Source organism: Chionomys nivalis, chromosome 24 (assembly GCF_950005125.1).
Source record: "Chionomys nivalis chromosome 24, mChiNiv1.1, whole genome shotgun sequence".
NCBI lineage: Eukaryota > Metazoa > Chordata > Mammalia > Rodentia > Cricetidae > Chionomys > Chionomys nivalis.
The window spans coordinates 23,026,156-23,041,310 of record NC_080109.1 but is presented as its reverse complement, the minus strand read 5'-3'; the positions used below and the strand labels follow the sequence as shown (position 1 = coordinate 23,041,310).

Sequence of the window (15,155 nt, the reverse complement as noted above, 5' to 3'; positions counted from 1 at the left end):
AGAATGAGAAGCAGTTCAGAGCCAAGTGAGCTGTTTTCCTTCTCTCTACTCATTCCAATGCTTTCCCAGCAGTAAGAGGTGAATTGTGGGTTGAGCTAGCCCTGGTCACGACTTCATGCTGTCTTCACAGACTGGAAAACTTGTCAAACAGTGTGTTCATCACCCGTCTGAACTACCAAGGGAAACCTTTCAGTTATACAATGAACAATGTGACAAATGCGCTTTCAGAGCTCACACCAATGTGACAATAGAGTAATAGCCAGCTTCTCTCAGACTTCGCAGAGTCCTTTAGCACCGTTGAGCATCTCTGACAAGGTTCATTTCCTCTGTTGCCGACAACAAGAAGCACCTCCCCTGACAGCTGTCCAGGGCTCTAAGCATCCTGGACGCCTCCTCTGGGGGCAGGGGGCAGGAAAGATGTGGCCTTAATTTGTCCTTTGATGCATGTATGATGCAGTGGAGTTTAAATCAAAACCTTTTAATACAGTCAGGGTCTCTGAGCACCTTTGTCGCAGGAGTCCCCAATTCTCTGCCGCTGGACCCAGACAGTTGGGGCTCTCACAGTCTTTTCTGAGGTGCAGGAAGAGAACACTATCACACCTCTGAGCTGTCGCTGTAGTGGTTCCGTGGGGGCACCATGGGCTCACTGCTTCCAGAGCCCCGTGGTGCATCCTTGCCCTTGCTGCTCTTGTTCTTGCACATGACGGCTGCAAACACAGCCAGGCAGACAGCAAGCAATCCTACTGCAGTGCCTCCCAAGACAGTGATAAGGCTGACCTCAGAACCGGGACTGTTGAGCTCCCAGGGCAGGACACCATCAGGAGCAGTTCTTCCACGGGGGACCTGCCTCTTGTCACGGCGGTCCAGGGAGATGTGCTGGAGGTTTGTTCCCCGATTGTTCTCAGCCCCTATTTCCCGAGCCAGCAAGGGTGTGCTCCTGATGGCCCTCTTCTTCCAGCTCTTGGTAGGTGCCTGGGGCTGTCCCTGATGCAGCACAGAGTGGTACTGGTACTCCAAGCTCCTCTTGCCAATTCCTCGATGGCTGCTGTCCTTGGACTTGACGGTGTATATTGTGTGTATGTACCATTCTCGACCCAAAGCAACCTAGAAAACACAACCCTATGTGTTAGGAAACTCAGTTCTGTGTAGTCCCAACTCAGGATGTCTGCAAGAGATATTAAGACAGAAGTCATGAGAAATGACATTTTGTCTGGGAATTAACTTACACCATACTCTTCGGTGACAGCCTTTGGATAAAGCACCCCAACTCTATAATATGCTCTGTGTGACTCTCACACCTTTCTATTTTGCTGTTTGGGGGCTCAATCTCAGGCCGTTATATATGCTAAACAAGTGCTATATCGTTGCCTTATGGCCCCCGAGCATCCTGTACCCCTCTTAGGTGACCATGGACTGTATTTACAGTCACAGTAAACACTATGATCTCTTAGTCTATCGTGTTAATTAAAAAACAGGCGAATGAGGACACACAGTTTGGTGTTTTGTCCGCCTCTTTAGTGCTACAGTCAGAAACACAGCGCAAGCCTCAGCCCATCTGATGTGACTTCTTTGCCTGCAAAACTATGGGGGTTGGGAAATCAGGTTTTTCTTAGTTTCTTTTGTGGGACGGAACCTCACTGTTTAGCCCTGGGGAGCCTAGAAGTGTTCACTCTGTAGACCAGGCTGGCCTTGAACTCATGGAGATGCGCCAGCTGCTGCCCCCTGTGTGTTGGGATAAAAGGTGTGAGCCACCATGCCCTGCTGGCAAATCAGTTTTTATTTTTATTTTTTAAAGTACCTGGAAAAGGAAGGTTTTTAGAATAATTCTTTGGGGCATTCAAGATTTAGGGAAGTGAGCTGCTTTGAGACTTCAGAATGAAAATGGTGGAATACTAGTTTGAGAAGATTCAGATGAAGAAACAGTCCTTCCTTAAAGATGGCTCGGTTGGTAAAGTGAACTCCAGACCTAAGTAAAAAAGCTGGGCATAGTGGCCCACTCCTGGGCATGATGACTCACACCTGGGCATGGTGGCTCATACCTGAGAAGTCACCTGGGCATGGTGGCCCACATCTGGGCACACTGGCCCACACCTGGGCACAGTGGCTCACACCTGGACACAGTGGCCCACTCCTGGGCATTGATGGGCCATATCTGGGCATGGTGGCTCACACTTGGGCACAGTGGCCCACACCTGGGCATGGTGGCTCATACCTGGGCATTGATTGGCCACACATGATGGAGGAAGGTCATTGGTTAATTAATAAAAAAAACTGCTTGGCCTCATAGGTTAGAACATAGGTGTGTGGAATAAACAGAACAGAATGCTGGGAGGAAAAGGAAGTGAGCTCAGATGCAGGGCAGCTCCTCTCAGGGCCAGACATGATGCAGCCAGTCGTCAGGTCAGACATGCTGAATCTTTCCCGGTAAGCGCACCTAGTGGTGCTACGTAGGTTATTAGAAATGGGCTAAATTAATATGTGAGAATTAGCCTAGAAGAGGCTAGATATAATGGGCCAGGCAGTGTTTAAAAGAATACAGTTTGTGTGTTGTTATTTAGGGGCATAAGCTAGCCAGACGGCCGGGAGCTGGGTGGTAGGAACGCAGCCCGCAGCTCCTACAACAGAATGGCGCCCAACGTGGGGGCCCGAACCCATGACCCTGAGATTAAGAGTCTCATGCTCTACCGACTGAGCACACACATCTGGGCATCGTGACCCACACCTGGGCACGGTGGCCCACACCTGTAGTTCCCATAATAGGAAGAGGGAAAGTATTGGACCCTTGGGGCTTGCTTGACAGCCAGTCTGGCCTTCTTGGTGAGCTCTGGGACAGTGAGAAACTTGATTCACAATAAGGTGGACAGTTGCTGAGAGGCCAGAGTGTTCTCTGACCTCCACATTCGTGTGTATGCACGTGCACATACCCTGTATTGTGGGCATATGCACTCTCCCTTCCTCCCTCTAGCATCCACACCCCAACACTCCCACATGTACACACCCCACCCCCACACCCCCACATGTACACACCCCACACCCCCACACGTACACACCCCACACCCCCACACGTACACACCCCAACCCCCACATGTACACACACCATACCCCCCACATGTACACACCCCACACCACCACACCCCCACACGTACACACCCCAACCCCCACACGTACACACCCCCACCCCCATCATGTGCGTGCCCATGCATGTATGTGCATGTTTTTCCTGAGGCTGAGAAAGAATAACACCTCTCCCCTGTGTGTATAAAGTCCTCTTTGTGTAACTCCTCTGGAACTCTCCTGAAGAACACCCTTGCCCACGACACAGCTCCATTTATTCTAGGTGCAGCACCCATGTGTGTCTGGCATCGTCGTAACAACCTGTATCTCTCTATTCCTTCTGTCTTTGGGTCAGGATGTTCAGTCTTGGTCTATGGACTCTCCAAGAGTGAAGACTTTATTTCCTGTTCATGATGGCTTTTCTGAGCCTATCAATTTATATAAGCCCTTACTCCACTAAGATGGATCATAAAAACACAGGACTAAGAAAAATAAACTGCGCAACTGTCAGACATGTATGACAAGTTGAATAAGAATCTTCATTACACATTCTTTTGAAAAAAAAGGTTGTTTTTTTTTTGTTTTTTTTTTTTTTTTTTTTTTTGGTTTTTTGAGACAGGGTTTCTCTGTAGCTTTGGTGCCTGTCCCGGAACTAGCTCTTGTACCAGGCTGGCCTCGAACTCCCAGAGATCTGTCTACCTCTGCCTCCCGAGTGCTGGGATTAAAGGCATGCACCACCACCACCCGACTTGAAAAAAAGGTTTATTTGTTTTTATTTTATGTGGTTGGGTATTTGCCTGCATGTATGTTTATGTACCACATGCATGAGGAGGATGGAAGAAGGATTTGGATTCTCTGGAACTGGATATATATATATACACACACAAACACACATATATCCATAGTTGTGAACTGATGTATGAGTGCTGGGAACTGAACCCAGGTCCTCTGTAAGAGTGGCCAGTGTTCTTAACCGTAGGCACTAATAAGACAATAATAGGCAGAACTTGAGCATTCCCAGTCTTCCCATTCACTATATGCATAGCTGCTCTTATGTTCATTTCTCTATGTGATGCCTGAGACAGAGTGTACTTACCGGTTACATAGCTACCATAAGTAGGTCCAAACACACCTACCTGAAAGAGTGGTGTCGAGTCCACTCTAAAGCCATCTGATCCAGGCTGATTTACTAGGAGGATGGCTTCAGGGTCATCCACTGCCAGTTTGGCATTAAACAAGACGTCTCCAAAACTGGTAGCCTGAGTCTCGGGCTGAGCCTTATCCTGGAAGCAAGAAGGAAGATGATTATTTCTGTAGCCAGTGCCAAGCTTGCAAGAATGGAACGTTCTCCAGCAATGTTGGGCAAGAACAAATCACCACGAAATGTCACTATGTAATTTAAATAAAATGATGATATTGCTTCAACATATAAGCTAAGCTGAGAAGCCTCATCTTTGACACTTGATACAGTTCGCCGGGTCAAAGCACTTACCACAATTTTAAATCTGTGCAAGAGCGAAGGAGAGTCAGCCAGGCAGCCGTATTCTGAATTCTCGGGGCTGTACTTTGGCACGTAGCCGTCATCCCCTGTGCACAGGAACACCTTCTCAATGCTGCAGTAAAAGGAGTCACCCAGGTTCTGGACAGGATCCACCATGACACGGCCATAAATCATGTCCCCTGGAGCAGAGATGGAAATGCAGTTCTTTCAATGAGGTGACACTGCAAACCACGAATGACAACGGAGACAAAGATTCTTTCCTTTGCCCCCTAACCTGTCACTGAACATGGATGCTCTCTCAGTGTGAGCCTCTGAATCTGGCCTACACCGTGTGACTCAGATTAGAGCGCCCTGTAGACTGAGCACAGAGAAGCAAGGCCTATGGAGGCCCTGATTCTCAACCGCGTGTGGCAGTGATCTAAAGGTCTGATCTATGACATGGTAGTATAGCACCCCTTTGTGGTTGAAGTCCAGTTTACATGAGGTAATTAGTTGTGAAATGTTGACTAATACAACACAAACTAACACTAAGAAAGAACACATGAACAAAAAAACCAATTCAGTTCATTAGCTTTTGAAGGTGGGTTTAACAAAGCCCCTGACATTGTTCCCCACATCCCATCCATGAGTTCATATGTATTTTGCTAGGAGTTGAGTATACAGCCTTGAACAAGAGAGGCACAGACTTCACCCATGAGGTATTACTCACACAGCCCAGAGACTTCAACTTAAGAAAATTCAAAAAGAATTTTGAAAAACCAGTGAACAACAATAACAACAACAGAATAACCCAAAAGTGACTTAGGAAATGGAGATGGACATGGACATTTTATTTCCTGGAATGTAAAAACCATTCAGCATCATATACCAAATTTTAGTTATTCTTTGCATAAGTCAAAATGAATAAGACTCATCTATCATGTCAAAGAGGCTATAGGCTTCTCCCAGGAAATGTTAATAAATCAAAGTATCACAGACACAGGAGAGGCAGTAAATCACAGACACACAGGACACAAAATGTCACAGACATGCAGGACACAGACCTTCACAGACACACAGGACACAGAACATCACAGACACACAGGACACAGAACATCACAGACACATAGGACACAGAACATCACACACACATAGGACACAGAACATCACACACACGCAGGACAGAATCATCATCTCATCTGGTAAGTGTTACCTTCTGCAAAAGCAACGTCACTCTCTTGCCCAAATCCCATGGATCCATCGGACAACCAGAGGCTCTTCTTAGACAGCAAATACATGTGCGTGTTCAGGCTAAACTCGGCTGCCACTGGGTCGCTGACCTACGCCAAAGGGGAAACCTTTTATTACTGGTGGCCCTGATGTGTCCAGGCAGGCACCACCCTGCTCATAGGCACACGATCATCACACACTGCCAAGCAGAACCCGTCCTCAAAATGTAGTTATCCATCCAAAGTAGCTTAAGGAGCTATCATTCTGATTTTGCTATTGAGAAACCAAACTGGTGACATGAAACCATTTCTTCTTTTAGAGTGAGGGTAAGAGGTGTCACTTGCTCTTGTATCTGCAGGTTGATCAGGGCATATATGTAAAGTGTTTGTAAGTATCATGGTCAGCAAGAGGCTAACAGTATAAGTTCTTGGACCAAGACTGGTATTCGACTTTTACCAGTACGTAAGGTCAGTTATATATTAAGAGGTGGATTCCCATTGTCCTTGAAGACTGAGAACACAATGAAGTGTAGAATTCTATGGGAAATTGTCACAGCTCAAAGACGGCACATTGCAGGAGAGACATAAGATCAAATAACATCTAAATAGTTCTTCCACGAACTGAGACTATGGTTTTAATGTTAGAAATAAAAACAGACAAAATGAGTTCCTTTTCACTCTTGATTCCTTCCTGTCCAACTTCCTTCTCTCTCAGTATTTGAGAATTAAGTCACCCACTACTTGTGAAAACACATGTATTGATTAAAGAAAATCACAACTTTGAACAAAGTGGATAGTTCTGTAACAGGTACCTGTTGGAATCGGATGTCAAGGTCAAAGATGACAGGTTCTCGTGGGTTGCAGGTGACAGGCAGCCGGTACTCCAGGTTGGGTGGGGTGGTGCAGGGCACCAATTTTACCGTGTATGTGCCTGAGTAGTCACGAACCTTTGAAGAGGAGAGAAGGCATTTTCTGTTTGAAATGTGTAGTGTCATCGGAAGGCAGCAGAGAAAGGTCTTGGAGACACTTACCGCAAAGTCTGACACAAAACTCCATTGCTGGACTGGCTGGTTATAGGTCGGCTCACTCCTGATGAGGCGGAGGGAAAAGGTGAGGCCTGGATGGTCAGCAGACACGATCACCGAGCTGGTAAAGGAAGCTGAAAAAATACCAGAAGTCACAGAGGTTTGGAGGTTAAATTGAAAGAGTCCACAATCGCATAGTTTTTGAAGTACCATATCGCCTTGAATTTAATTTGTTCTTACAAGTCTTTAAGGTTGGTATGTTTATGTGCATTGTAAAATAGAAAAAACAAAACAAAACAACAATAAAAGCCCTGGGCAGAGAGTGACTATGGGGACACTCCAAAGATCCCAGATAGGCTGTGCGACTTTGAACTCCTCATTTGCTATATTTCTGATCTATATAATTTGGCCAAAAGGTAGGGGCTCAGGGCTTCTCCAAGGGAGTCCATGCAGCAACCCGGGCTGAGCGAATGCTGGGGTAGTACACCAGAGCCAGGTGCAGAACTTTCCATTAGCCAAGTCATCTTATGAATGAACTGTAATTCTAATTAGATTGCCTGCAACCGGGGCTAATCACAGAGCCAGTCCATTAGAGAGGTAGGCACTTAGAAGACATCCCAAAGTCCTGGATATCCTTGCTCTCCAGAACTCATCATGGCAATGAGGCCATATGATCCCTTTTGGGTCCCCATTTCCTACAGCTTAATATGCTTAACAAATTACAACGGGCCCTCTTTTCTTCTGGATCATTCAGCTGTTCTCTCCTTCCTTAGTTAGAGCTCATGCCTGGGCAGCTCATGACCGTGAAGCTAGCCAGTGGACGGCTTCCACTTCCAACCCGACAGAAGCGGCACTGCAGTAACACAGGAAACCAGTTGGGCAACGTGGGAAGCCAAAGGGGGAAAAAAAAACCCATTTCTAATCACGGAGCCTTTGTAAAACGAACAGATATGAGCTTATTGACATACTGACATACTTTACCAATATTCAAAGCCACAGCCAGGAAGCATACTGAGACCTGTGTGGACAGGAAGCTGTACATGTGCTTGTGTGGGAGGAGGCAGCTCCCTGACAACAGGACTTACCAGGATGGGACAGCACAAACAAGCCATGGAACTGAGCCTCCGTCTTGAAGTTCACAGCCAGGCGTCCGTCCTCAGCGATGCGCATGCTGGTCGGGTAGAGAGAGCCTACAGAACACACACGAGGGTGAAAATATAGATGGTCGGAGACCCCGATGGACAGATTCCTTTCTGACACATGTGGTCTAATGTAGTCTTTTGTAGTAGTATATTATTTATGTTTCGATAAATAACTCTTGCCTGAAGACCAGAGGCAAAGCTAAAGCCACTAGAGGTCAGGTAATTGTGACATACACCTTTAATCCCAGGATTTGGGAGACAGAGTTAGATGGATCTCTGTGAGTTCAAGGCTACCCTGGGTTACACAAGATCAATGCAGAAACAAATCCAGGTGGTGGTGGTGGCCTAAACCTTTAATCTCAGTACTAAGGAGTCATACACCCTTAATCCCAGCACTAGAGGGAATATAAAATGAGAGGAGAGAGAGCATGGGACTCTTCTTAATCTCAGGGTCATGGGTTGAATCTCCACACTGGGCACCAAATGTGTCACGATTACCTCTCGTCTGCAGGCAAGATTTATTTATCAAAATACAAGTACTGGCCGGGCGGTGGTGGCGCACGCCTTTAATCCCAGCACTCGGGAGGCAGAGGCAGGCGGATCTCTGTGAGTTCGAGACCAGCCTGGTCTACAAGAGCTAGTTCCAGGACAGGCTCCAAAACCACAGAGAAACCCTGTCTCGAAAAACCACAAAAAAAAAAAAAAAAAAAAAATACAAGTACTGTACCACTACATTCTTTAAACTTTCTATGAGCAGATATTATTAGTTGAATTCTAGATAATAACAGTAATGATAAGTGGTACAAGTTTCTTTCTTTTATAAGGATAAATGGGGACAAAATAAATTAAGTAATATAAGTCACGTCACTATAAAATACACAGATGACTATGATACTTTTTTTTCACAGTTCTAGTTTACAAAAAAAACCAATCTGTAATTCAAGAGAAATGACAAACAAATGTCCTTGTTGACACTGTAGAGATTGAGACCAGTGAGTGGAAACTGGCTCGCGCTCCCAGAACAACTGCAAAATTTATGGGTTTAGAGAAAACTCTGGTGATTCTCCACCAGCACCCTTGCCAGATGAACAAGCTGAGAAAAATCAACTGGAGATTCCAAATACGTCTCCAACACTGAAGAGTTACAGGTAGGAGAGAGAATTTGAGGCCAGCCTGGGCTACCCAGTGAATTCCAGGCCAGCCTGGTAAGATCCTCCCAACCCCCTAAAAGAGAGAGCTGGGGAGGTACTAACTTTAAAGGCATCTTCTAAAATGAGATGCAGAGTGAAAACCCTTGACATAATCTGGATTGATCATCCAGGTGGCCACTGCAATTCCCCCATAGTGCTAAGGGGATTTTAATCTGTCCCATATGATGGAATTAGACTTCAGCTGTGCTATTGATAAAAAAGTCCACAAACTCTGTTCATGGGTTAGTTTGACACTGGTGGCTTTGGCTTCCTTTTTGCTTACTAATATTTTTTTTTTTTTGAGACCCAGTCTTACTAAGTGGTTCAGTCTGTCCTCAGACCACAGCTACCCTCCTGCTTCATCTTCTGAATGCTGGGAGTACAGGTGTGAGCCACATGCCCTGGTAAGTCTGGATTTGACAGTTTCCACATGGGTACCGGCAGATCTGCAGGTGCTAAAGGGCCTACAGTCAGGAGCTCTCCATGCCTGGGCTGTAGGACATTTGCCTAAGGTATCACAGGGTGACACAGTTCAAACCAGAAAGCGATAGAAACTTTGTGTACCCTTCATAGGAAATTACCCGCCCCCCAAGTTTAAGCAATGTGCTTGAGATGGTACAGGTCACAGTTAATTAATTATAGTGTCAGAACTAGAATCCATGGCGGGGTTTATCATTGGACTACAAAATGATCCTCTCATTTTGGAAGCAAAATGTGCAACTGTACTCCTTGATTTTACACCCAATTTTGAACTCCGGTCTCTCTATCTGGTAAAAGCCAGGAAGCTAAATGGATTCACTATGTAAAATATAAAAATTAGTCACTTAAAATAGACTTAAAATAGAGTGGGATATGCCTGAAATAAAGAAATTAAATGTCATAGTCACACACAATGCAAAGTTTGAAGCATTGATATGATTTCGTTAAACAAGAGTTTTCCATGCGTGAGAAAGGTTTAAAAAGTCACATTATTGGTGAATACAGAAATAAAATGTATTAAAAGGTGCTCCAATTATTTTTACCTAAGAGAAAAACAAAATTATCTTCCTGGATCCTTGCCATAGGTAAGGACGTTTTAGGAGTCACACCAACCCACCTTGGAGTTCAGCTTCAGGCGGGCTTCCGATCCCATGGTTCCACAAGATGGCAGTGTCGTACACAAACGTGAGGCGGAGCTCAGACTTCAAGTCGAAATGCTGCCAGCCTCCCACCCCGACAGGGGAATGGAACACGTAGGAGACATACAGAGGAACTCGAAGGGTCACGTAGGACTGCACTAGGTTCAGGACCTAAAACGATGAAAGCATTCCCATCAGCGTTAAGCAAACCAGCCCAATCTGGCAGAAGCCATCTCTTTTCCTTTCGCTGAGGACTTTGTGCCATCAATGAAGACCATAAAGGACATCCTTTCCCAGCGCTGTTTTCCTGACTTCACATACCTGTTACCACTATCACAGACAGCAGGGATACACACTAGCCTTCCTTAAAATAAACACTGTTTTCAGCAGCATATAACAGCAGTTTTGTCAAGGTACAGGCCTCATACCACATAATTTACCATTTAAGTGAATAAAGCAACCACCACCACAATCAACTTTAGGAATCTGGTACCCGGGGAAGTCACCCTCCGCACGGTTTGGGTGGCTGCTAATCCACGCCCTGTATTTGCCTCTTCTGATCATGTAGAAATGAATCTTGCTAGTTGCCCTTATTCCAGTTCACTTCTGCCTTTTATTAAGGGATAACAGGCTGATATATAGATATATTCCATTTTATCGATCCACATCAGAGGAATGGTGTGTGTTTAGAACTCCTATGCAAAGATGTGTCTATGAACTATTTTTTAATCATATAGAGGAAGTTAGGAAGAACATAAAGATGTAAAAACAAACATATTTAACAATGACATGGTGCAGTTAGGATATTTCAAAAACAATTTAAGTTGTCTTTAAATTTTATATTTTCTTTCTTCTGGTATTCAATAGTGGGATAAGAGATGTCCAGAGAACAAATTAACACCTGTCAAGTATCTTCCACATTTCAGACAACCTGTTGGTAACTGATGAAAACTATTTAATATTTTCATTCTCATAATTGTACTATGCAAGGTGGTTTGATGGATGGATGGATGGATGGATGGATGGATGGGTGGGTGGGTGGGTGGGTGGGTGGGTGGATGGATGGATGGATGGATGGATGGATAGATGGGTGGATGGATGGACGGGTGGATACATGGATGAATGGATGGATGGATGGATGGATGGATGGGTGGATGGATGGATGGGTGGATAGATGGATGAATGAATAAATGGATGGATGGATGGATGGATGGATGGATGGATGGATGGATGGATAGATGGATGATGACTAAAAGCAAAGAGGTAGAAAAATGAATACTCAGAGAAATTGGGCAAGTTCACCAAAATTTTTGAAAACTTATCTTCATTTCATATATATAAGTGTTTTGCCTGCATGTATGTATGTGTACCACATGGTACGAGCCTGGTGCTCACAGATGTCAGAAGAAAGCGTGAAATACCCTGGAACCTGAGCTACAGACAGTTGTGAGCCACCATGTGGGTGTTGTGAACCAAAGCCTGCAGGTGCAGCCAGTGCTCTTAACCACCTGGCCACCTCTCCATCTCTCCATCCCCCTGCCCCCATCAGAAGTCTCTGAACCTCCTGAGTGGCCTATGGAATTTGGACCTAGATTCTAGACCACGATCATCTCTCTCACGCTTTAGTATACTCCATACAATGCAGAGCAGCCCTGAGACTACCTAACAGAAATTACTGCATTTTAATCTCCAAACGCTCTAAGGGACCAGGGTAGTGATCACATTGCCTCTCCATGCAGGAAGGAATCATCAACTGACTCTTCTTGGACGTTCCAATCAGGTTGTTGGTACTGGTGTTCCACAAAGAGTTGACATAGGGACTAGACATACAGTCATGAGAATGGCACTATGATAAGTCACACTGTCATGGAGTTGAGAACAAAGTCTTCCAGTCACATACACGACAAGCCAAATCAATAATGTGAATACACATAACAGGAAAGAACCAGCCACTAGACAAGCAACTTGCATGGTTCTCACCTGTGGGAAGCAGACACGCCCTGCTCCCTGACAAGTCAGAGCCTTGTCAGGCTTTGGGATGCGTTTTCCAAGAGCAGCCATAATTACTACCACTGATCAACAGGTTCTGAAGGGCAGTTAACACTCTGGCTATCTGGGAAACTGACTTGGTCAACCCATAATGCCACTGGTGGTTAAGATTTACACCTCATTCTGGGATTCTCATAATCCACCAGTTAAAATGTTAGGCTTTAGGCATGGACTTCCAATTAAACAATGTAGCTTTATGTTGACCAATATTGACCTACTCTCCATCAAATGTCATGTGGATCAGTTCAGGAGGAAATTTTTAACTTTTACACTCACTAAGATAACTGGAATATGGCACTCTGTATGATCCTCACTGGGTTTTATTTAACTTTTTGAGACTTACTATGCTGCCTAGTGGCAATCCTCCTGCCTCAGCTTCCTGAGTGCTGTGATCACAGGTGTGAGTCCCCATACCTGTTCATTGTTTATTTTGCTTAATTCTCGATGTGGTGACTTCTCAACATAGGATCTACCCTCGTCTCATACATTTTTGTTTTTCTTATTTAGGGCCAGGTCTTCCTGGCTACCTAGAATCTCTGCCTGGAGGAGACAGGAACTGCATGGACCCCACTTCACTCCTTCAATCACACGCCTGTTTCTTCAACCAAAAACTGCAGTGCAACCATTAATTTCCAACGCCACTCTCCCGAGCATTCAATTTCTTTTAACCTTAACCTCGGGGACCTTTAAAGGCATAAATCATCAACTGAGGCCCAATTAGTGAACTGACTGCCCTTGTTGACATTTAAAGTTAATTAACAGAGAGAGGCAAACAGCAATTTTAAGATTATATTTAAAGGGAGCAAATATCCTGGAGAAAGTAACACATACCGTCAAATTTATATTATGCAACTGAGTGCCAAGCATATTATGTAGAGAGGATATTGTTTGCCTAAGGGCCTGAGGCAGGGGGCTCTCTGCGTGTGAGATGGGTGGGGGTGGGGATGAACGTCATATGTGGCATTATACACATACAGAAGCTGGCCACTCGGTCTCCGTTTAGAAGGCTCATTAGCCACACATAGCTGATGGCTACCATGCTCTAGAGTCCCATACTCAGTAGCCACACAGAGATGACGGCGATCACACCAGACAGCACAGATATAGATCTCCATATCTGAGGGTTTTTAGTTAGGCCACATACACTAGAAACAAAAAACATTGACAATTTGTTTGCCAGCCCATGTATATGGCTCCTTAATGCAACATGTGTGGTTTGTATTTGCCTGAAAGACAGAACACAGCCAGAGTTGTTAGAATTCTTGCTCAGGGATGCCACGAGTGGGGAATGACCCCCACTGTGATGTGTTTTTTCTTGGTTCTTTTATCACTTCAAACATCTATCAAGATGGAGGTATTGGTGATTATATAAAACATCACCCATCAAAAAAATAATGCTTCAAGTCTCATAGTATGCAGCTAGCTGCTCAGTTGAGGGGATCATTTCAAATCCTCAGCCAGATTCTCTGAGTGACACCCAAGAGTGCTTAGGAGCAAAGAGACCTCGGCTTCTGCCCAATCACAGCTCTTCTGTAGGCGGGCAAATCAGAGAGGAAGACACAGACCCTAGGTAGGCAACAATATTGAGCCACTAATTTGTACAATGAAGGACAACTTCAAGGGATGCTTGCTATAGAGGATTATAGATAACCTAATGAACAACATAGAAACATGGTTGAGGACATAATGATGAAACACTCAAAAGGGGAACACCATGCAGCCATGAAGTTTTGAGTCTGGCAGGTATGGGGGTACACATCTTTAATCCTAGCACTCGGGAGGTAGAAGCAGGTGAATCTCTATAAGTCCACAGCAAGCCCAGTTTATACAGCGAGCTCTAAGCCAGCCAGGGCAACGTAGTAAGGCTGTCTCAAAGGAAAAAAAAAATAACTCGGAAGACCTTTCCCTGTCATGGCACATGCTCAAGTTAAATTACATAAAGCAGCATACAAAATAAAGTAAGAAAAATTAAGCCGCCACCATTGCGATGTGTATGTTTACTAAAGAGATTAATGGGTCTCTGTGACATCATGGTGGGATAGTGGGCAAGGTTTGGGTTGACTTTCATTTCATAATGACGATGTTATTTTGGTAACAAAAATTAACTGCTAAGTCTGAGAACGTAGGCAACCACATACATCATGAACATTGTGTGAACTGCGTTGCTCTTGACTGACACAGCATGACTTACTTGTAAGAGAGTCAGTGAAGGCAGTATAAAATAATAGCATAAAGACCTGACTTCAGATACACATTCTGGCCTCAGGGTTCATGTTTGTAAACCAAACACTTCTGTAAAAAGGAAGCAAAAGTTCTTCCTCAAACAAACCAGCTAAGAAAAATATTCGTTCACTTTTCCAGACCGCAGAGTGTCTGTCTTCCCAGGAGTATACTGCAATTTCATGCCATAAGAGCAAGCTGTAATTGGGCTGCATGTCTACAGCTTAGGCCTGCCAGTTGGGCAACGTGACCAACTGCTGCATCCCTAAGAAGTCGAGAGAGTCAAGACGTTAGCCTTGAACCACAGCCAGGAAAGCTGAGAATGCTTTTACAAAAAAACAACAACAACAAAAACAAAAAAAACAAAAAAAAACAAACTTGTTTAAGAAAAAAAATATCACCAAAACTTCCAATTGTCACATGCTCTTAATCCCAGCACTCGGGAGGCAGAGGCAGGCGGATCTCTGTGAGTTCGAGGCCAGCCTGGTCTACAAGAGCTAGATCCAGGACAGGCACCAAAGCTACACAGAGACACCCTATCTCAAAAAACAAACAACCAAAACCAAAAAACCTTAAGTTTAACTTCCATCAAGTGTTTCTATTGCATGCTCAAACAACCTTAATTAAAGAAAAAACAAACAAGAACAG

The 15,155-nt window shown here is 44.7% G+C and overlaps 1 protein-coding gene across 1 annotated transcript in view; it reads right to left on the bottom strand.

The window, feature by feature from the left end:
- Positions 1–496: 496 nt before the first annotated feature.
- Frem2 (FRAS1 related extracellular matrix 2) overlaps positions 497–15,155 on the bottom strand; it is a 126,086-nt gene continuing 111,427 nt past the window's right edge. The window contains exons 17-24 of the mRNA XM_057756986.1: positions 10,217–10,409; positions 7,874–7,978; positions 6,795–6,922; positions 6,576–6,710; positions 5,748–5,874; positions 4,547–4,734; positions 4,191–4,337; positions 497–1,104 (exon numbers count right to left, since the gene is read on the bottom strand). Of these exons, the coding sequence (XP_057612969.1) occupies positions 595–1,104; positions 4,191–4,337; positions 4,547–4,734; positions 5,748–5,874; positions 6,576–6,710; positions 6,795–6,922; positions 7,874–7,978; positions 10,217–10,409 (1,533 nt within the window). The 3' untranslated portion in view covers positions 497–594. The remainder of the gene's footprint in view (positions 1,105–4,190; positions 4,338–4,546; positions 4,735–5,747; positions 5,875–6,575; positions 6,711–6,794; positions 6,923–7,873; positions 7,979–10,216; positions 10,410–15,155) is intronic.